Source organism: Mchenga conophoros, linkage group LG15 (assembly GCF_057382185.1).
Source record: "Mchenga conophoros isolate Kocher_MC1m ecotype Shallow Benthic linkage group LG15, M_conophoros_male_GT1.1, whole genome shotgun sequence".
Classification (NCBI taxonomy): Eukaryota; Metazoa; Chordata; class Actinopteri; order Cichliformes; family Cichlidae; genus Mchenga; species Mchenga conophoros.
This window is the reverse complement of record NC_140540.1, coordinates 607,880-631,500: the sequence shown is the minus strand read 5'-3', so window position 1 is coordinate 631,500 and position 23,621 is coordinate 607,880. Positions and strand designations below refer to the sequence as shown.

Genomic DNA, 23,621 nt, shown 5'->3' with positions numbered 1-23,621 from the left:
TGATAGTGAACTTTATTTTAATCATAAGGTTAGTTAGTAGCTGCCAACCATCCCGTAAAAAACTTAATCGTCTGGTATTCAGAGAAAATATTACGCGTTTCGTGTTGAGGTGAAAAGGAACAGTTTGTCCCGGACTTCAGCTACAATGAAAAAGACACAAAGCTGGAGTTATTCTGTCGTTACGCTGCACAGCTGCCTCTTCTTCTCTCATTCTCTCCCCCTGCCTCTCCTGTTTCTACTTCAATCATGAAACTGATCAATGATCAGCTGATTGGCTCTCTTGTTTATCGCCCACTTTGTGCCAGAAAGAGGAAACCAGCAGATGTCGCGCTAAACAACAGCAGCACGTTTAAGCTTGATCAGCTGTTGTTAGAATTTATTTAATATTAATTTCTAGTATCAGCTGATGTTTGCTGGAGCCACAGCTGTAAAGCTGCTGGTCATGATGTCGGTTTGGATATGTGGTGAGAGGGAAACATGAAGATGAAACCAGGAGATGTCCTTACTGAATCATCAGAGCTGTGATGGAGAAACAGGTTTACCTTTTAGGTGACATGGATGAGTTGAAGTTATGAACTGTTTCTGAGAGACAAATAACACCAGGATCCTTTTTTAGGTAGCTGACAGCTGGTAACTGTGCAGGGACGGCTCTAGCAAAGTTTTGCCAGGGGGGCAGGTAGGGCATTAACAGGGGGAGGGGGGCACAAAGAAATACTTTTCTTTCTTATTCTCATTTAAAATGTCTCACTTTTAAAAAATAATTATCTGATGGTGACGCCCATAGATATTATGGCCTGTTTTGTGTGGTGTAAATGGCACCTCATTTTGTCTATAGTGTGTCCTGGGATCTTGCTAGGCGCCGAGCGGGTCTCAGGTCTCTTATCCTCCTTGGAGGAAGCTATGTTGCTGATCTAATTCATTGTATATGTGATGTGAATATGTTTGAGGCCACTGTATCTGTTGTTGTGGGTGTATTTATACATTTTATTTTATTTTTTTTGTGTACTCTTTAGGATTTTGTGTAATTCTTGGGGGGGTGAATGTAACAGGGTCATAAATCACATTGTTATAATTACACAAAATGTGTTCTAAACCCCCAAACTGTTCCTTTTATACCTGACTTTTAGGACCTCCAAGCCTGTAGTTATGTTCATTATCAGTTAGAGCCCCTCCTCATTCTTTTCTTCTTCTTCTTTGGTGCAACCCTATAAATACAAAGTACCCCTTTTGCCTCTCCCCTTTTCTACAATTCCCCTGTGGGAGAGACACAACGCAGAATCACACTGGTTACATAAGGACATCTCCTGGTTTCATCTTCATGTTTCCCTCTCACCACATATCCAAACCGATATCATGACCAGCAGCTTTACAGCTGTGGCTCCAGCAAACATCAGCTGATACTAGAAATTAATATTAAATAAATGCTAACAACAGCTGATCAAGCTTAAACGTGCTGCTGTTGTTTAATGTGACCTCCGCTGGTTTCCTCTTTCTGGCGCAGAGAGAAAAGCCGATCAGCTGATCATTGATCAGTTTCATGATAGAATTAGCAACTTTCTAGCTAAAGTAGTACGGGACAAATCGCGTTCCTTTTCACCTTAACTTTAAAGTTTGACCTCCTCGGCTGTAATTGGTCCAGCCCAGAGTTGATCATGACCAACTGGCCAATCCACCACTGTTCATTTATACCGTTAAAAAAAGAAAAGGAAGAAAACCTCATTGGCCCATAAAAACGAAATATCACGAGCGGCCCACCGGGCAAATGCCCGGTATGCCCGATGGCCAGTCCAGCCCTGAAATACAGTCATGACAGTAAACGAATATGAGTTCAAGGACTTAACAACATTACTTCAGTTACACCAACATCTCTGATACATTAGCACTAAGGGAACACTGAATGACCTGGTGCTTTATGTCCATCTAAGATTACCACAAAGTAAAAGATCTCTCAGCAACGTTATGCAACATTTTAGCCACACTATCGCCCCGATCAGATCAGTGAGCTGGGATTTTCTATTCTAAGCATGAGCTACTGTTACAGCAACAGACATTAATACTACTGGTGTCTCACACAACAACTCAATGTCCACTATGTGAAGCAGCCAAACACATGCCTTCTCCTCTCGTTAACTGAGATAAACTGCTGGCATATTGGTTTTACATCTATACTGTCCAGTCTGTCCTGGTGGACATACAGCAGCATTGTTTAATCTCATTTGAGTCATTGTCTACCTTAGCCATGTTTTCTGAGAGCACTGAAGCTACTTTCAGCCTCAACTGAGGATACTGGGATGACTAAAAGCAGCCTGACAATTGTCATGATAATAAATACTAGTTAATCTATAGCACCAAATCATCAGTCAGTCACCTGTGAGCTCACCTCTCCACCTCTGAGCTACAACATGGCAGAGCTGCCTCTGTCACCTGATGAATAACAGTGAGACACTCCACATACATGCAGTCACACATGTGCTTCAAATACAGTCACAAACCACCAGGTCATCATCCAGTTTCACCTGTGATCTTGAGTCAGCATTGCTCTCTGAGCTTTGTGTTGGTTCTGCTGTCACCTGACAAACAGGACAAACATGACAATAAGAATAAAATGTGCAGCTGCTTCAGTGTTTCTGTCACTTTGTGCAGATCTTGACTCGTCAGTAATGTTTGTAGTGTGAGTGCATTTTTAAAACAATTTGTGCAAACTGCACTACAAGGTGGAATATTTGCAAAATCATGACGACCTCGTGATATTTTGTCTCAAAGATTAACCCTATGAATACGTCAGAGCCGTTAGGATGAAATTATTGTGTCACCAACATGTTAACGTTAGACATATAATTCTAACAGCCTCTGTAAACTAATATCATGGCTGCTCAAAGCTGCAGTTTTCTCTGACAGCTTCAATCAAAATTAGAAACGCTGCTCTGAGGCTGAGAGAACTAACAGTGCTGCCTGCTGTGCAGGTAGTTTCCCAAACACGTTATTCATGGTTACATACAGTTTTAGACTGATGTGGGCCAAAGCCTAGCATAGCCTGTAACGTTATTATGATGCATTATATGAGTGAACTTGGCTTGCAGGTTTCTTTGAAAAACACTTTCTTATATCCAGCTTCTTCCTCTTTGCTGCCGTCCTCCTCTCCTCCAGGTTTGGCTTCTTATTACTACATTACATAACTGCTCTTTTCTCACATGGGATCCATGAATTTCCTGTGAGAGTACACAGCATCTTCATTAGCTCAGGATGATATTTCACCTCTGACTGACATATTTCTGTCCAGACCTCTGCAATCAGTATCACTGCTGACATCTATGCGAGTCATCCTCACACAAAAGGAAAAACATCAGCACTTCTGAGGGAAGTATGCCCATCCCAGCATTCACAGAGTCAGTGGACTGAAGTGGCTGTAAATAGTACTGAACATCCCTGTAACGGTCACCTTGTAGAATCTTTTCAGACTTTTGCGATATGTCAAAGTCTCACACAATTATCAGCAAATAAAAATTAGTGAGTAAAGAGTTAATGCCTTTGTGGATTACCTAGCTTTCCACAGTGCCACCATGAGGCTGAAACAAAGTGACAGGCTTACAATCGACTAAAACTAAATGTGAAAAAGCATTTTAATTTGATTAATCAATAAAAAATAAAAACTAGACCTGTGGAAAAAAAAGAGCTGAAAATGGTAAAAATCTATCAGAACTTGCCTTGTGAGGCTACGATGGATGTATTTGAGACTGAATCACCGGCTTTTAAAGGGTTCTGTGTTTTATTACAAAAGCATGCACTGATTTTTCTCAATCTTGCCTTCTATATATGTCCTTCATACAATAATAATTAATAAAGACATTTCCAATAATCATTTCTTAACTGAAAATAACAAAGTCACTCTGGAGATTGAAACTAAACTGAATTTAAAGAAAAATAAAAACCAAACCAAACAAAAATGAAATCAAAATAATGAATAATTAAAAAATACAAAACTATAACAACTTTGGTGTCAACAAACACTGAAGTGCTTTGTGGCTGAGCGCTGTCCAGACTGACAGTGAGCCTTAATTAGTTACACCCTGCTAGTATCAGGTTGGACCCTTTCAGAATGATCTTAATCCTTCTTAGCACAGTTACAGTAACACCAAGAGTTCTGATGCGGCCCATCTGAGTCATTTAAATCACCTTTCATCCCCATGTGCTCAGTTTTGAACTTCAACTGGTTGCTTAGACCATGTCTAAACGATGTGATTTACTAATTAGATTTGTTTTTCATGAGTAGCTAAACAACTGCACCTAATAAAGTGTACCTAAAAATGATGTCAAGTCCATACCTGCTTCATACCCTGGGGGACGGAGCTATGGCTCCCCACACTCGCTAGCACATCGTTACATGGAGAAACCTTTTGAATAAAAGTGTGCCGATCCACACAGGTGTGCACACGGGTGCTCACTGACACAAACTTCACCTTTCTTGGCTGCTACCTCAAAGCACATTGTGCGCTGTCGATCTTGCGTGCTGCACAATAACATTTAATATTTAGTAAATACTGTTATTTACTGTTAGCTAGTTTATTGTGATGGTGTTGTATTTATTATGTTGCTCTTTTTTGTTTGTTTTAATTTCTGTTTTCTTTCTTCTCTCGACAGGTGATCCAGGTGTTTTGTTTTTCTCCCCCCCTTCTCACCATTTCTTTCCCCCTCTGTTTTTCTTTCTCTCCCTCTCTTTCATTCATTCTTTCTGTCTCCCTGTCCTGTCCCACATCATGTCTGTCCCGTCTGTAACAACTGAAAATAAAATGAAATAAATACATAATTATAATAAAGGTCAATCAACTGGACTAATATGGCAAGGCCATGATGATCCACTTGTTAAAGTAATCTGCTAGGCATCGTTCTTAGCCTTCAGACAACAATTCTGATGGCTAAAGATCCAAACTCCCCATGGAAGAGAAATATCTCTTCCTTCTCTCTCTTTAAGTCCCAACTCAAAACTCACTTGTTCAAAATAGCTTATCCCACATAACCTCTCCACTCTGCTATTTTAAATTTGTTTCATGTCTTATGCTTTTATGATTGTGTAAAATGCTTCCTTTTATGTTGCTTTTATTATTCCACTGTGTACAGTGTCCTTGAGTGTTCTGAAAGGCGCTTTCAAATAAACTGCATTATTATTATTATTAATAATAATATTATTAAACAGGACAGGCAAAAAAAAAAAGCCAAGTGAGCATTAGCGGGTGGCTACATATCTTATTATATGTTATGTTGTATTATATGTTGAACAGATGAAAAATCAGCTGTTCTCACTGAAGCTCAAGAGTCATTTTAACAACCAGTGGTGCCCAAAGGCTTTGTGCTGACATGCAGTGTGTCCGTTTGCATGAACTTTGACTCCATGTCAAAATGTTCAAAATGATTTTTCTTAAACGAAATAAAATAAACAGTCTTTGGTTCCCTCGTCTTTCAAATTAACTTCTTTTGGGGGCACAAAACGGAAACATCATTGGTACCCCCCAAAAAACATTTACAAAGAATATCAGGAAATAAAAAGAGCTCCGTGATGAATAGATGTTAATGCTGCACTGTGTTCAGATTAATGGACTGTTCACAGTGAATAAGCAGCAGGAGCCAGCAGACTGGCCCTAATGTCCAGAACAGCTGGCTCATAAAAGCTGGGAGGATGCAGGCAGCCGGGGCGGAAGCTTTCCTCTGCTCAGTAGCTTCCTGTTTTCAGGCACATGGCCTAAATGAAAGGAAACTGGCTGACCTCTTAAGATCAGCTCCGAACTTGCGGTCCAACAAACCCCGAGTGCTTAGAGATGATCTGTAGTCACCGCTGAACCTAAACAGCCTTTCTACAGGACACATCCATTGAAAGATGGATTGATGTGGTGACATCTCAACACCCACGGTGCTAATAACTGCTGGTCACTCAATGAAGGCATGAGAAAGGCAAAAGAAGAGATGGCTCGCCATCTAGTGGTTAAATAAGTAAGCATATTCTATAGGGCTTTGGAGTTGACGTCACACCGCAATGCATTGTGGGAGCGCGGCGCCATCTTGGACCACGAATCAAACCAAACAGGCTGGCTGTGTCCCAATTCAGGGTCTGCACGCTTGAAGTACGCACACTACGCGTCCTACGTACGGTGCGTACTATAAGTACGAGAAGTGCGGAAGTGAGAGGCTTGTGAAATGGGACGGTCTAGCCTGCGTCGCGCTGTTCAGGTTGCCTAGCAACCATGATACTAACCGCGAGAAACGTTTCATACAGCTTTGTGTGACAGAAATGAAGGAGAAAAAAAATGTCTTGTTGGTCATTCATTTTTGTCATGACATCACTTTGATTAGTTGAGTATCTGAGGCTGAGACCACAGGACTGGAAATATATATATATATATCAGCTAGACAGCCAAAACTTTGTGTAACAATTGTATGTAAATATGTTTTTGAAAAATCAAAAAATATATTTTAGAAAATTAAAACCCGTTTTGTCCCTAATCTCAGGAATCACTGAAATACAAATTTATTTGTACAAGCTGTAAAAGTTTTTCCATTACTTTGAGTCTTTTAGGCCTTTTATTAGCAGGAAAAGTTGTAAAACGTAGAGAAAAAGTTAAAGGTCCAAAGTCTATGCCTTCCTTAATAAATTGCAAAGCAATCAAGTGGGTCAGCTTGGAGTCTTTGCCGGGCTGATTCCAGCCATGGGCTTTATGTTTGGTATAGATGCACCTGCTCTAAATCCAAGAACTGTACCATTGTTTAGGCATTCTTGGACTTCTCTTTGCATCACAAGGTCTGCTGAATCTGTTGCTGCGTTTTACAAAGCCACCAGTTTTCATTTTCACAGGACAGTAGGCTTCCTAAACAGCAGCAGAAACAAAGTTCACATGGAAGTTTCGTTTATGTTCTCGGCATTAATCCCGTCGTGGCTCTCCGGCTGAACTTCAGGCCCCCCGGGCTCAGGCTTGTCCTCTTTGAGCTTTTTCACCTTACTGTCTTTGAGTATATCTGAGATGAGACGTTCATAAAACCACTCCATATCCTGAGGGTCCTCTGGCCAAGTGAGGTACTCTTTCCTCTGGACAAAAGCTCTGACTGCATTGCACTTCATCAGCTGGTAGTGAGCCACCTTTGGATGCAATGTAGGAGTTTTAAGTCAAAAACTGAAACATGTTTGGGATGAATTCAGTAAGAATCAACATCACCAGTTTTCTGCTTTGTGGAAAGCAAAAAAAAAAGTGGTAAATGGCCTGTATTTGTATAGCGCTTTACTTGGTCCCTGAGGACTCCAAAGCGCTTTACACGTTCAGTCATCCACCCATTCACACACTGGTGATGCTACACTGTAGCCAAAGCCGCCATGGGGCGCGCTGGCAGAGGCGAGGTTAATTGAAATCTGCATGCAGTCCGACACCTACCAGGTTTGTACAGGACTTTCAGTTATCTGCTAACCTGTTGCCACACACAGTTCTCAGACCTAAAGCATGACTTTGGTTACTATTTAAATCTGCTGTAATTTATATTTTACATTGAAAACTGGTCACATAACCTTTATATGTGAGCGTGGCAGCTCGCACTGATTTACACACTCAGTGATATAAATCATCATTTAGTTGCAAAAAATATATTGTATTTCAACACGTTGGAAATTAGAGCTACAGCTTAGTGAACACTGAATAGATTTTACAGGTGACCAAAACTAACTCAGCTATTACAATAACACTTTTTTACACGATAAAAACATACAAACACTTAGTGGATAATATATTATTGCTGTTGTTATGTTAACAGCTCATACTCACCTTCCCTACCACCAACATAATTAAGACATTCGTCAGTTCCTCCAGCATCCGGCCTTGGGCTAAAGTAAACGCTTCCAAGCACCAGCCATCTGCAAAGAGAAACTACTGTGGTAATTTTGCTCATGTTTAAATGATCTAATGAACTTACATTTTTTTAAAATAAGGAAGTATTTAACCCACATGCAATTATTTTACTGTAATGAAGAAAGTGAAAATAAAAGCCTTATTAGCTATGGCACTACTAAGCATGCTAGCAGTTTAAATTAAATGCAACACGTCTGTTGTTTTATATACAGGAAGAAGAGACAGCAGTGCTGATTCCATTTCTATTTGTTTACAACATGAGTTACAATGACTAGGTGGTTAGCTTACCATCAGTACAACGTCAGCCATGTATACATTACAATAGATGGTTAGCTTAGCATTAATAATCATTCTTTCTGCTGATCCTCTCAGGGCTCGCCGTAGCAGATTGCCTACCTCCATCTTTCCCGAGCATCCTTCATGTTAAACCAGTATGGCTGGGCATCGTCACTGATTTCTATAACTGATTCGATTCAATCCCAGATTCTGTTTCATTCATTATTTCACTCATTTTTTGACTCAGACAGTCAGAAATACTATAATTATGATCATTTATCAATACACTGGAAGCAAAACTGCAGAATAAGAGGGACTTCATGACGAAACCTGCAGCTTCAGAATCTGTGAGACACCGCCTTTTGGCGGCGTGTCCACATATGGGTGGGTGGATGGCGGGTGAACGGGGGAAATCTGCGCTTTGTGCTTTACACCTTTTCCCGTTTACCTGCTCTTTAATCATTTGCATTTTTAACTGTTTGGCAGATGTTTAAATTGTTTTGAGAAGCTTTAACTTGAGCTTCTGGCGTTTCTGGCAAAATGCATTTATATTTAAAAATTGATTCAGGATTTAATGAGTCGATATCGCTTTAGTCAAACGAAATTCGATTTGAATCGGGAAGTCCATTTAATTATTACACTTATGTTTTAGGTGACACATATTTTTATATAAGAGAAAGGTTAACCGAGCAAATACAGAAATGCAGTTTTTAAATAATTTCATTTGTTAAAGCTAAAATCTTTTAAAAACCTATCCAAACCTGCCTGGCTCTATGCAGAAAAAGTGTCTGCCCCTAAATCTAATAATTGGTTGTACCACCTTTGGCTGCAGTCAAGCATTTGTGATAATTAGCAATGAGACTATTTTTTACACGGCTGTGGGGGAATTTTGTCCCACTCTTTTTTTCTAGAACTGTTTTAATTCAGCTACATTGTTGGGGGGTAGGGGTAGGGAACTCCAGGCTTCCTGCAGGTTTTAGATGTGTCCTTGATCCAACACAGCTGATTTAAATGTTAAACTATCTCCTCAACATGTCTTGAAGTTCTCCAGAGGCCTGGTAATGAACTAATGATTTGATTCAGGTGTGGAGACCCAGGGTGAGCTCTAAATCCTGCAGGACACCGGCCCTCGAGGACCAACGTTCCCTACCCCGTTGCAGGGTTTTCCTGCTGTAACGGCCTATTTAAGGGCATAGCAAAGCATCTTAATCAGAGTCCAGTACCTTTAAGGAAATCCTTAGAGACAATGCACAAAGTCTTCCTGCTGCTCCAGATGGCATCTCTGATGTTTGAAAGGTGATCCTCACCTGGCAGGAAGTCTCGGGCCTCGAAACAACAGTGAAAAAGATTCTCTTCTGAAAACTGGTTATCCAGCTTCTTTAGTAAAGCAGCCTCCACCCACCGGTAGTCCCTGTTGCTAAAACAGATAAACGCATCATACCTCATCTCATCCACAAGAGGCATCAGTTTGGGGCCCTTGAGAACCCTGCTGATGATCTTTTTGTAGATGATGAATATTTGTCCTCGGAGACGAGCGTAAATGATTCCAGTAAGAAGGACAATAATGATGAGTGAGGCAGAGAAAAGGAAGACAGCAAACTTTAGACCTTGGACTGCCTGTTCGGGATCCGTCTCACATGGTTCGATGATTGTGGAGTAATTCAGCAGAGGAAGGCCCTGGAAAGCAGCTGGAAACTCGCATCTTAAGTCTTCAATTGGGCTCAAAAACGTGACATTAGTCGTGTTCAGCCACTCCAGGAAGTTCCCCAGATTGCAGTCACAGTGAAAGCGAGTTGCTGACAGACTGAGAATGCTGAGAGACTGAAATGTCATAGGGTCGGGGGAGGCTAGGAAGTTGTTTGAAATATGGAGCCATTTCAGGCTGATGGGAAAAACATCTGGCTGCAAAAAGGTCAAGGCATTGTACGAAAGGTCCATCTCTATGATTGAGCTGAGACCTCTGAAGATCCCATTTGGGAGGGTCGCGAGTGAATTAAGGCTTATATTTAAACCGATCAGATTTTCAAGATGGTCAAACAAGTCGAGGCACTGCCCCTGTGCCCAAATTATCTGCAGGGAACTATCATGAAGATCTAGCACTTTCAAACTGTTATTAAGAGGTTCAAACACATAGTTTCGTTTGCACCACTTGATGATGTTGTCACCATAGAATAAAACCCGAAGTCTCGGGAAATAAGTTAAAATGAAAAATACATCCTCCATATTTGTTAATCTATTTTCTGAAATATCGACATGGATACTGTTCATGGCCAAGTCATCAATTCCATTGCGAGATTTCAACTTATTATCTCTCAAAAACAGATATTCTAAATTTGGTAGTGATGTAGGAAAACCCAGTTCTCGCAGTGAGTTTGATGCCAGATCTAAATACTGTAAGTTAGGGAGACCGCTGAATGCTTTGTATCCCAAAACACCAATGTGGTTTTGGGACAAGTCCAATATCCTAAGTTCTCTCAGATTGGTGAATGTGTGAGAATGTATTTGTCCTAAAAGGTTGGATGACAAGTTGAGTATTAGTAAATGATCCTGAAGACCATCAAAAGCATTTCTGTTAATCTGATTGATTCTGTTTAGTGAAATATCGATCTTCTTTGCATCTCTTAGATGACTGAACACGGCACTCTGCAAAGCAAATATGCGGTTCTTAGAGACATCCAAACTTTTCACTGCACTGTTTTTCAGGCCTTCAAATGTGTTTTTATCTGGATCTGGGAAGTTCTCATGTGAAAACCCTTTGCCCAAGATTCCAGAGTATTTAAGATGAGAAATCGGAGTCCCTTCTAATGCTTTGAAAAACTGCCTTGTTTCGTTCACATTTAGTCCACTGGAGGTTAAATCGAGAACATCGAAGGCTAGCTCTTTGAAAGGGTTCCCACAGTTTCCCCATTCATCATTGTGGAATAACTTGTTGGAGTCCAAGTTCAGGAGCTCAAACCTTTTACCCCTGAAACTTACAAGATCTTCTTCACATATGTTTTCGATCTTATTTAGTTTGAGTTTCAGCTGCGTGAACTTTCTGAATCTTGAAAAGAATGGACCTGGCCGCAGTCTCGTTATGTTGTTGAACGAGAGATCAAGGACTTCCAAGGACAAAAGTGGTTCCAGATAGCTTTCTGATAGTATGGAGTCTGTCAGACTACAATAATACAAAGACAGGTTTTGTAAATTGAACAGTCCTGCAAATGCCCTCGGCTGCAGTTTGAGGCCCAGATTAGAGCCGAGCATCAATTCTGTTAACTTTCTCTGCCCGAGGAAAGCGTTGTTCCATATGACGAGTGTTTGATCCTGACTTTCAAGATTTAATACTTGCAACTCCTTAAAGTCTCTGAGCGAGGTGCTGTTAATCTCACTGATGTGGTTACTCTGCAGATAGAGGTGGGTGATGTTGTGGGGCAGAGCAGGAACCCAGTAGTGGTTCTGAAAGCCACACCAGGCTCTTTGTCCCCTCAAACGGCATGTTTGGTAGGATACTGTTACCTGCAGATGGGAGGGTTACATAACAAAAATCAAGCGATGAAGTCAGCAAAATTACATGTGAAATTGTTTAGTAAGAAAAAAAAATCAAAGTCAAAGCTTCATTTTCATGATTAGTAGCCCCCCCAAAAGCCCCCCCAAATGTCTTTATGTATAACTTCCATGTAGGGCTGCCACAACCGATTATTTGGATTGTCGACTAGTCACCGATTATTTTTGCGATTAATCGACTAATCAGATCATCATCCACTGGACGTAAAACGTACAGCTTATTGCACCATCAGCATCTGCTCTTATATAACTATCATTAGCTTGCAGCTTCAAGTGTTTAAAGCTAAAAATAAAGATAAGATGATAGTTTATTAAATTTTAATGAAATCTACAGATTGTTTAGGTGAAGTTTAATAAACTCAGCCGTCTGCTCTTTGCTACCTAAAATATAACACACTGTAAAATGTAATTAGTTCACAGAACTCAAAATAAGTAAATTCGTTGCCTCAAAAAAATAGAGTAAAGTTTTACTTAAGATGACTAAGTTAAGGCAACTTATTCACTTAGAGTACAGAGTAAATACCTATGTAGTTTCCAGAACTCAAAAAAATATGCAAACTCGTTGCCTCAAAAAAACTAAGTAAAGCTTACTTAAGATGACTGTTAGGACAACTTATTCATCGCAAGTCTGCAGTATTAAGAATAACTTGATATTTCTGACTGTACAATACAAATTGTTTACCTACTGACAAACATTTCAAGTTCAACTAAATGAAAAAACTGTGTGGTAACCTGAATATGACTAAAAATAATTAGCAACACTTTTTGTAATGATGTTAAAATCAGCCCAACTTTTATTTTCAAACACAACAAAGTATAACAGCCAACATACTGGACACTGTTCTGCTGAACAACAAACAATTATATTGCCATCACTGTTATAATCTTACAATGAAACAAAGTCTCAGATGTAATTATTCTGAAAATAAGTTTAGGCCTACCACAACTTTGTTTTGTACTTACTTATATAATCAAAATAAAATATTTGTTGTTCTGTCACAAGTGCCGTCTCTGATTTAAGTAACGCGTTACAGTAACTACGTTATTACTGTGGTAATGAGCACGGTAACTAGTTATTATGCCAAAACCAGGAACGCATTAGTCGTTACTGGGATTTAGATAGGCTCGTTACTTGTTACTTCGTGTGTGGTGGCTATCGCGGAGCTTCCACAGATTCAGTAACATTAGCAAGTGGTGGAGGCAGCAGGTGGAGGAAGGAAAGGGGACGCAGAAGGAAGAGAGACCCGAGGCGACCACCGGTCCAAGTGTGAACTGAACTCCAGGTAAGAAGTTATGACCTGCAGTCTCTCTGGGTCAGATATGAACCAAGTTTAGGTGGAGTTTATTTTCGTTATTCTGACTTTTTCCGTACACCGTGCTAGCTAGCATGACGGAGTTTCTATACAGCTGGGTGGGTGCTATGTTACTGATGTTGAACTTTATTTTGTTCATAAGTTATTAGAGTTGCCAACCGTCCCGTCTGGTATTCAGAGAAAATATTACGCGTTTCTTATTGAGGTGAAAAGGAACAGTTTGTCCCGTAATTCAGCTACAATGAAAAAGACACAAAGCTGCAGTTATTCTGTGTCTTTGCTGCACAGCTGCCTCTTCTTCTCTCATTCTCTCCCCCTGCCTCTCCTGTTTCTACTTCAATCATGAAACTGATCAATGATCAGCTGATCGGCTCTCTTGTTTGTTTATCGCCCACTTTGCGCCAGAAAGAGGAAACCAGCGGATGTCGCGCTAAACAACAGCAGCACGTTTAAGCTTGATCAGCTGTTGTTATAATTTATTTCATATTAATTTCTAGTATCAGCTGATGTTTGCTGGAGCCACAGCTGTAAAGCTGCTGGTCATGATATGGTTTGTATATCTGGTGAGAGGGAAACATGAAGATGAAACCAGGTGATGGAGAAACAGGTTTACCTTTTAGGTGACATGGATGAGTTGAAGTTATGAACTGTTTCTGAGAGACAAATAACACCAGGATCCTTTTCTAAGCAGCTGACAGCTGGTAACTGTGCAGGGGCGGGTCTAGCAAAGTGTTGCCAGGGGGGCAGGTAGGGCATTAACAGGGAGAGGGGGGCACAAAGAAATACTTTTCTTTCTTATTCTCATTTAAAATATCTCACTTTTAATAAATAATTATCTGAATCTTACAACAAACGATTGATAGATTGATGCATATATACCATCAGAACAGTGAACATCACTGTCACAACAGCGTTTGTTTTCATTCAAAGGCTTTATGATTTTTCCTATAATGGCGGCCGGTCTGTAGTCAAAATGCTCGGGACGATTTTCTGTCCCAGTCCAGCCCTGTATGCAGCTCATCTGCAGTCTGGTGTTACCTACATCTTCCTATTCAGAAGGCAGAATTTCCGAGTTCTGAGTACAATTGAAAGCACCACGACTGCAGTTTTTGTGTTGGATGTAAAAGGCGCACATGATGCTGTGACGTAGGCTAGAATCATGGCGGCGGTCAACGACGGCCCAGGCGTGGGATTTCTCTCGTGGAAATATGCACATTATCTCTTCCTTTGGTAGGTGGCACAGTGCACTGTGGCAAGTAAGCAAGCTAGAAGACTGGCAAAGTTATGGAAGCAGCACATTAACAAGAGAATTCTGAGTAAAACCAAAGTTACTTTCCCTAGTAACTAGTTACTTTGAAAGTAACGAGTAACTTGAAGTAACTGAGTTACTTTTGATAGAAGTAACTAGTAATGTAACTAAGTTACTAATTTAAAGTAACTTACCCAACACTGTTTATATGTACCGGTAACATAATGTTTCTTATGATTCAACTGTGGAATTTAACTTAATTCTTTAGAAGGAAAAGCTGTATTACTTTATTCTCAAGTATAAAGCCAACCTAGATGTTAACCATTTAACAGGCCACTAATCTGGATTATAGCTTTCACAACAAAACTTGTTTTTAAACACATTTTTAACAAAACAAATACTATTGTTATTATTATTATTTAAAATGTAATAAAACAGAAAAGTGGTTAAATATAAAAGCAAATCAAATCACTTTTATTGTCACATCACATGTGCAGGTACATTGGTACAGCACATGTGAGTGAAATTCTTGTGTGCGAGCTTCACAAGCAACAGAGTTGTGCAAAATACAATAATGTAAACAAGCAAAATACAAGAATGGCTACATCTGAAACTAATAAATATATGTACAATATATAACAGTATATGCATTTCTGGATGTGTATACTAAATATTTTTCTACGTGTGTGTGTGTGTGTGTGTGTGTACACATGTTTTACAAATTAAATAGAGTAAACAATAAATAAAATATATAAAATAAAATATACAGAGTGAGACATGTGCAAAACAGTGGCATTACTGTACAGTATGGAGTGCATAATGTTAAAGTTCCAGTAGCAGTTTGCTTATGTTGTTAAACAAAGGCTAGATTTGACATTAATAGATGCCACAGATGTTCAAAAGCTGCCACAAAGTATGAAAAAAAAAACAAATGGACGTCTCCGAAAACGTCTGAGCATTTTTGCAAATATGTGATGTCTTGATAAATCGAGCAGATACTTGAACTTTACACAGCTACATTCTCGCCTGAAAATATCTTAAAAGTCTATTTTGTGACCCAGAAAAAGTTGTTTTTTAGCCGTGCTCCTCCGCCATTGCAGCGCTTACAAGTACGCACAGACTCCGACAACTGTGGCCGACAAATGCGATCCTCCTTTTCCCCAGATTACCCTTTCTGGGTCACAAAATAACCTTTTAAGATATTTTCAGGCGAGAATGTAGCTGTGTAAAGCTCAAATATCTACTTAATTTATAAAAATATCACATATTTGCAAAAGTGCTTCCACGTTTTCGGAGAGCTCTGTTATCCACCAGCGCGATAGCTGACCGGGAGGTCAAGGCTCGATAGAGTCCACGAGCACAGCTAACTGCCGGCATATCGTTTTCAACCTTGCAGTCTTTTGCTACTCATGTTAAACATGATATATATATAATTAGTTAGTTAGTTAGTTAGTTATGGGTATGGATTGAAAATACCCCCCACACTAACAGCTGAATAAGAGTAAACATTTACTCACCAAGTCAGTGTATCAGGCAAAGATCCACAGCAATGACAACAATAATATCTTGAGCTGAAGCTTCTCCAGGTTTGCTCAACATATTCCATAACAAATGCACCATGAACATGCGGACTGATCCGTGCTAGGGAGGAGGACGGTAGTGATGTGGCATTTTCAAACCACATCTTTCATCCTTCCGCACTGAGAAGCAAAACTTCCAGCTGACTTAGTTTTTCTAAGTTAAGACAACTCAAATAAATTGAGTTTATCAGCATTTTTATGAATGAATGCTATGAATAGATATGAGCACGTTAGCATATGCTGCTTCCGGTGCGGAAACTCCTGTGGGGAGCTTTGTTTCCGGTGTCCTATTCGCGCCTGGTTTACGGTCCAAGTTAGATTAGATTAGATTAGATTAGATAGAACTTTATTAATCCCTCGGGTGGGTTCCTCTGGGAAATTCGATTTCCAAAAAAGCACAGCACCGACAGAAGTTACAGAGTTATACACACACACACATATATATAAATACAGAGACAATATAAATAAAATATACGAAGGGGATAAATAGAATAAATAGGAATAAAAATAAAAATACAAGTGAATTGCACATTTCAAGTATTGAGTCTATTGCACTGTTGACTATTTACAAAAGTATTGCACAAAAGGTATTGCACAGTGAGGTGAAGAGGCACTACAGCTTAGTTGTTCCCTCCTTTGTCCTCCTGTTTCCCCTCCCTCTCCCCTCCAGAGAGGAGTTAAACAGTCTGATGGCGTGTGGGACAAAGGAGTTTTTAAGTCTGTTAGTTCTTGTCTTTGGGAGAAGCAACCTGTCACTGAACAGACTCTTCTGGTTGTTAATGGCCGTGTGCAGAGGATGCCTGGCATTGTCCATAATGTCCATCAGTTTCTTTAATGTCCTTTTCTCTGCCACTGTCACCAGAGTGTCCAGCTTCATGCCGACCACAGAGCTAGCCCTCCTGATCAGTTTCTCCAGCCTGGATGAGTCCTTCTTTGCTGTGCTGCTCCCCCAAGTTAAGCAAATGATTGAATCAAGCGGCGATTTACATTTCTATAGATGTCTTGGGCATTTATCCAATATACAGTGGGGCAAAAAAGTATTTAGTCAGCCACCGATTGTGCAAGTTCCCCCACCTAAAATGATGACAGAGGTCAGTAATTTGCACCAGAGGTACACTTCAACTGTGAGAGACAGAATGTGAAAAAAAAATCCATGAATCCACATGGTAGGATTTGTAAAGAATTTATTCGTAAATCAGGGTGGAAAATAAGTATTTGGTCAATAACAAAAATACAACTCAATACTTTGTAACATAACCTTTGTTGGCAATAACAGAGGTCAAACGTTTACTATAGGTCTTTACCAGGTTTGCACACACAGTAGCTGGTATTTTGGCCCTTTCCTCCATGCAGATCTTCTCGAGAGCAGTGATGTTTTGGGGCTGTCGCCGAGCAACACGGACTTTCAACTCCCGCCACAGATTTTCTATGGGGTTGAGGTCTGGAGACTGGCTAGGCCACTCCAGGACTTTCAAATGCTTCTTACGGAGCCACTCCTTTGTTGCCCGGGCGGTGTGTTTTGGATCATTGTCATGTTGGAAGACCCAGCCTCGTTTCATCTTCAAAGTTCTCACTGATGGAAGGAGGTTTTGGCTCAAAATCTCACGATACATGGCCCCATTCATTCTGTCCTTAACACGGATCAGTCGTCCTGTCCCCTTGGCAGAAAAACAGCCCCATAGCATGATGTTTCCACCCCCATGCTTCACAGTAGGTATGGTGTTCTTGGGATGCAACTCAGTATTCTTCTTCCTCCAAACACGACGAGTTGAGTTTATACCAAAAAGTTCTACTTTGGTTTCATCTGACCACATGACATTCTCCCAATCCTCTGCTGTATCATCCATGTGCTCTCTGGCAAACTTCAGACGGGCCTGGACATGCACTGGCTTCAGCAGCGGAACACGTCTGGCACTGCGGGATTTGATTCCCTGCCGTTGTAGTGTGTTACTGATGGTGACCTTTGTTACTTTGGTCCCAGCTCTCTGCAGGTCATTCACCAGGTCCCCCCGTGTGGTTCTGGGATCTTTGCTCACCGTTCTCATGATCATTTTGACCCCACGGGATGAGATCTTGTGTGGAGCCCCAGATCGAGGGAGATTATCAGTGGTCTTGTATGTCTTCCATTTTCTGATGATTGCTCCCACAGTTGATTTTTTCACACCAAGCTGCTTGCCTATTGTAGATTCACTCTTCCCAGTCTGGTGCAGGTCTACAATACTTTTCCTGGTGTCCTTCGAAAGCTCTTTGGTCTTGGCCATGGCGGAGTTTGGAGTCTGACTGTTTGAGGCTGTGGACAGGTGTCTTTTGTACAGATGATGAGTTCAAACAGGTGCCAGTCATACAGGTAACGAGTGGGGGACAGAAAAGCTTCTTACAGAAGACGTTACAGGTCTGTGAGAGCCAGAGATTTTCCTTGTTTGAGGTGACCAAATACTTATTTTCCACCCTAATTTAGGAATAAATTCTTTACAAATCCTACCATGTGGATTCATGGATTTTTTTTCCACATTCTGTCTCTCACAGTTGAAGTGTACCTCTGGTGCAAATTACTGACCTCTGTCATCATTTTAAGTGGGGGAACTTGCACAATCGGTGGCTGACTAAATACTTTTTTGCCCCACTGTATCTGTAAATGATGTTCATCGACTTGTCGATATTTTTTCCACGCGCCTCAGAGCAAAAGAGAAAAGGGATTCAAATGTTATATTTCTCAGCTGTCCCTCGTTTATCGCGGGTGTTATGTTCTAAAAACAACCAGCGAGAGGTGAAATCAAGTAGCCAATTTTATTTTTTGACGATGCAAAACGTTTCGTGGACATACAGTACTGCAGTCACACTGCTAGCGATCGATGCAGCGATTCTGTACTGTACAGGAGAGACGTCACGGAGGAGATCGTCTGCAGCGATCAGGACGCAGGACACAATGTGACGTAAAAATAAGCAAACTTGCACTAAAAAATCTGCGAAACAGCGAGGTGAAAAGTGAACCGCGTTATAGCGAGGGACCGCTGTAATTTTGAAGGTAAGTCACAACATACCCTTTGTACATACTAATGTATAGAAACCGTTACCAGCAATCATTCATTTTTTGTGTGGCTTTTTTCACGGTTTGTTAACATGCTGTGTAGGTGTGTACTTGACAAGCTGATATCAACATAACGGGGAAACATCTGGTTTGACTATTCGTCACCTGTAGTTTGAATGCTGAACATTTGCCTGTTTAAATCATAAGACCAGTCACTATACAGAGATGTGTTTCTGAATGTGGACGATGTGTCTTCTGCTGCAGTGATGCAGTTCTGCTTGTGTTGAGTGATGTAAACAACTGATCGATCTAAACGCTTTAAACGTCAAAATTGATCATTAGATTTTTTATGACACAGCAGCGGTGAGCGTTCCCACCTTCTGCTCTTTGTAACTTAACGCCATCTTTCCGTTTTCGAGTTTTGGCACATGGAGTATATCTTCACAGTAGCGATTGACCACAAAGTAAAGCTACTGGAAATGTACTACCCCACATCCGGTCTCAAACCAGGAAGTTAGCATTTTCTCGTGCACAGGGTCTGTCACTACCCGATCCGTACCGGAAACCCGATCGGTACCCCGCATGTGCAAATCTTACGTCACTTCCTCTCTTTGCCAACATTGCGACATTCAATATATTTGAATGATACAGTTAGCGCCCAGTTAGCTCCTAGCATTTCTCAACAGCTCTGCCTCCTTTTCGACTGCCCGGGACATTTAAACAATGGATAATCCGTTTACAAAGAAATTCATGCTTTTCTCCTCAACAGAGAGCGTCCCCCGATTGAGCAACAGCGCCGTAAAATAAGAAGAATGGCGCCTAATTACAGAGTTAATAATACAGACTTTGTAATATCTCACGTGTAGATTCATCAGCCAGATTAAGTGTTTACTGACAATTGACAGTGATAGCGCACATCATCATCACTATTCCAACAATCCTCTCCTCACAGACAAGCATAAACACACTCGACTATCACTAAATCAAATTTAACACACGTTTGTAATGACGATAATTCAGTTTATAATAGGGTTTATTCGCTCGGTCAGCAGGTGGCGGTATCCTCGTACACTGGGGAGTAAACTGCCATTAAACGAACAGAAGAAGAAGAAAACATCTACACATGCGCGGTACGGATCGGGTAGACCCGATTTGTACGGTCAGACTTTACACATGCGCAGTAAGGATCGGAGAGTCCTGATCCGTAATTATCTTTTTGTTTTTCGTTTTTGTCTACATTGTACTGAAATGCTTCATTATTGCAAACATTTTAAGATATACTTGTTATTCTTAACATCTTAACAGATACTCTGACCTGTAACTATCGTAAAACGCTACGACCGGAAGTAGAAACCTTTCGCGCATGCGGGGTACCGATCGGGTTTCCGGTACGGATCGGGTAGTGACAGGGTCTATTCTGGGACAGAGCTACTTCTTCTTCGGGGTTTAACGGCAGCTGGCATCCTTGTACATGCAGTGTTGCCATCTTCCGTTTCAGTCCGTTATTACACTCTTAAATCCTGCTACTTATTCCTGCGTCTTTTGGGATCTTACAAAGCTTCAAACGACGCATCGACTATTAAATTAGTCGTCGACGATTTTGATAGTCAACTAATCGTGGCAGCCCTACTTCCATGGAAGCAGACTTACCTGGTCTTCAGCAACAGTTATCCAGGCCCTCTGAAAGTCTGATAGTGTTTCTCTGGCTACTGTTTCACTCATTTTCAGTATGATACTTACACCTTTACATGTTTGTTTTTGTCATTTGTAACGCCACTTAACACTGGCCTAAAGACAAAAAGGTGCCTAACCCAAGGGCTGAACATGTGTCTTCTCTATTTAGCAAAGAACCCATTTGAAATTGTATTTTAGGCACTTTTATACCAGCAACCTGTAGCAAACACATCATTTGTTCCAATTTCTGAAGTTAAATGCACCAAAAATGCCAAAGTAACAGGTTTGACTAGCAAAAAAATATTATTTTCCCATCATGGTTGACAGTGTGTCCTGCACAAACTTGACAAATGAAGGGGAAAAGAAGAAATCCCACTTCAAAATTCCCACAATGACCTGACAGAACCTGAGACATGCATCTGAGCCTTCAGTTGACCCATCTACTGTTCACTGAAGCCTCATCAGAAATGGTCTCAGTGGAAAGGTCAGATTTTAGACCCACCATGAATTTGGATAGTGAACGGTGTCCATTTTCTGCATGACAGTTATCCCAAACACACTGCTAGTGCCAATGCAGAAAAGCATACATGGATAGAAAAACACAGCAGAACACCATCAGTCATGGTTGACCTCCCCAGAGCTCAGACCTCAACATTGTTGAAGCAATGTGGGATGATCTTGTCAGAGAAGAGAACAAAAGAAGAAACATCCAAAGAAAAGTTTTGAATGTCATTCAAGAAGCCTGGAGAACTGTTCCTGAAGACTGCTTAAAAAATCCAAAACGACTAACTTAATAGATGAATGGATTTGAGATTAGTCATTATATTCTGTGGTCCTGTTATGTTTGAAACCAATCAGCTGAATGAAGTCAGTATTATAAACGTACCTTTAGGCACAAACCAGTGCAAATCAACTGAAGGACCAACATCCACATTCTGTCCTCAATCTGTACAGACACAAACAGCAAAGCTTTGATTAGGTAATCGTGTTTCATTGTTGTAGCTGAACAAATATGTGAAATATTCAATAAAGTGAGAACATAAACACGCAGGTTGATGGTTCACTCGCACAAGTGTTTAACACAGCAATTCATATCTGATGTCAACTCGGACTACAAAGCTCCTTTGACTAGCTGGCGTGTTTGCCTGAGCTAATATGGACCGGACAGCAGAATGTGTCATATTGCAGTGATTGATCCTGGTGCTACACCTGCCACTCCCGATATAAGTTCATTATATTAACGTTTGTGCCTGTCAAATGTTTAAACCTTTAGTTTTAGTTTTTTTCTGTCTCAATTCAGTCCAAAAGTTGCCTTTATCTATCGCTGGGAGTAGATTTTTGTTCAAGTTAAGTACAACAGAGCCTGTGAAACCTGGCTGAAACATTTGAGCCCTAAAGAAAAAATGGGCCTGGTAGTTTCTGTACAGCCATTCCTGTAACTGTGAAAGTTCCCAGAAGCAAAGCACACAAAAGGTCCCAGTGCAGTGTCCCACCAGAAGAGGAACCGAAGAAGGTGCCAAAAGGCAGGGACAGCACAAAAACTGCTGTGCATCCAGTTTAGTTACCTACTAACTTAGTTGTGGTGAAACCCAGCTAACAGTTACTGGCTGCACCCAGTGCTAGCTAGACTCAGCAACGTGTTTATTCCTCAGCCCTGCATTAGAATCTGCAAACCCTTCAGACACACAGGGGTTTGCGACTTAACGAAAGCACTGTGGTATATTGTAATAAGCAGCAGCTATTACTACCTCCCACCAGTAGGTGGTACTGGGGTATTGTATGTGATTGAAAGCGAGCTGAGTAAAAGACCTGACCTCCACCATAGCCTCGTCTCAGTCCTCTGTGCTTGATCTAAAGTTGACTTTGACCGCAACCCACGTTAAACCAGCAGTTGGAACAACACTGCATAAAGTTACAACAAGCACAATAAATAATAAGAATCAACAACTCTTAATTTGTTCTGTCCATACGTTAGAAGTTCATTATACACTAAATCATTTCTGTGCATGAAAGATAACCTTGCAGTTGCGTTAAGGTGAAAACATGGTAGGAGTTTGAACATCAGCGTAATCCTGTGCACAAATACCAAGTTTGGAAATATTTAACCCCCTGGTGACGCCCCTGGGTTTAGCGAGGTGGCAAGCACGAACGAGATTTGACATTTTGTTTGTTGATAATAAAGCTGTAGTCTGTAAAATTTCAGTATCTTCATTTCAGCACAGCCTACTAAAGGTTTGAACCTTTTACGTTGCATTACTTGTTAGCCGTTTGCTGCCGTTTGCCTGCAGGTGAATCACTTCGGAGTTGTTGTCGGTTTGTTTACAGTCCGAGTTTGTTTTGTGTTTACAGTCCGAGCTCTCATTACACTGACGGGCTTATTGAACAGTACGACTATTTTTTAACAACGTTGTCTGGTTGATTCCGAGTCGGAAACACAAACACACTTTTTAACCTTCTCCTTAGACGGTCGGGGAGGCGGGCGAGGCGGTACCGAGCTTTCTCCTCACAAATTAGCTGATAATAAAGTGAAAATCTTACCTGTACCGGACGAAGCGACAAACCCGTTCAAACCTGCACCACCTCGCTCTGTCTGGACTGAGAGTTGATCTTCTCCAGTCTGACAAAACGACAATTTCGCAATTTCCCAAGTGAACAAATCTCTCCTTCCTTTGTAAACTTTGCCTTCTTTTACGCAACACTGTTATGCTCTGTTCTGGTTATATTAGTATGTAACATGTATGTATTTAAATATAAAAGGCTACTGATCACACTTACTGTGAAAAATCTCAGTCAGTTTATGTTAAAATTTATGTCATTTTGAATGCAGAAAAGTACCACCAGAGGACCACCCGAGCCCCGTCAAAGCTACCAAGCAGAGTGTCTGCTATACTGTAATATTGGCTTTCCTTCTCCTTTATTTACATCCTTGTCTGCCCACTCATGATACAGCATGTATATGTAGTCAGTTATGGCCACAAACTCGCCTTTGATTACCAAATTGCATTTACTACATCAGTAAATCTGAGCAAACATTTGTCCTAGAGCAACACTGTAGGGTCTTTGTCTTACAGTATA

The 23,621-nt window shown here is 40.7% G+C and overlaps 1 protein-coding gene across 3 annotated transcripts; it reads right to left on the bottom strand.

Annotated features, from left to right (window-relative positions):
- Positions 1–3,747: 3,747 nt before the first annotated feature.
- On the bottom strand, positions 3,748–23,217 carry LOC146557425 (toll-like receptor 5). Of its 3 annotated transcripts, XR_014888756.1 has the most exons (6): positions 23,085–23,217; positions 21,433–21,492; positions 9,598–11,654; positions 9,380–9,482; positions 7,797–7,885; positions 6,986–7,123 (listed from the first exon to the last, which is right to left on the bottom strand). XR_014888756.1 is itself a non-coding variant. In XM_085248056.1 (5 exons), exons 2-5 carry the CDS (start codon positions 21,478–21,480, stop codon positions 6,878–6,880), a joined length of 2,658 nt encoding a protein of 885 aa, XP_085104182.1. In that variant the 5' UTR covers positions 21,481–21,492; positions 23,085–23,217; the 3' UTR covers positions 3,748–6,877. The 3 variants fall into 3 exon arrangements, 2 of the variants coding, with proteins under 2 accessions (XP_085104182.1, XP_085104183.1); XM_085248056.1 differs by having other exon boundaries at positions 3,748–7,123; positions 9,380–11,654; XM_085248057.1 differs by lacking the exon at positions 9,598–11,654 and having other exon boundaries at positions 3,748–7,123.
- Positions 23,218–23,621: the final 404 nt, after the last annotated feature.

Bases quoted from the DNA above. Each gene is read 5' to 3' on its own strand.
- LOC146557425 (XM_085248056.1), bottom strand. From the start codon at position 21,480: ATGTGGATGTTGGTCCTTCAGTTGATTTGCACTGGTTTGTGCCTAAAG. The intron at 7,886-9,379 runs GTACTGGACTCT...TTCTCTTTGCAG, and splicing joins CTCTAAGGATTTCCTTAAAG to ATGGCTGGTGCTTGGAAGCG. The intron at 7,124-7,796 runs GTGAGTATGAGC...TTGCATCCAAAG, and splicing joins TTATGTTGGTGGTAGGGAAG to GTGGCTCACTACCAGCTGAT.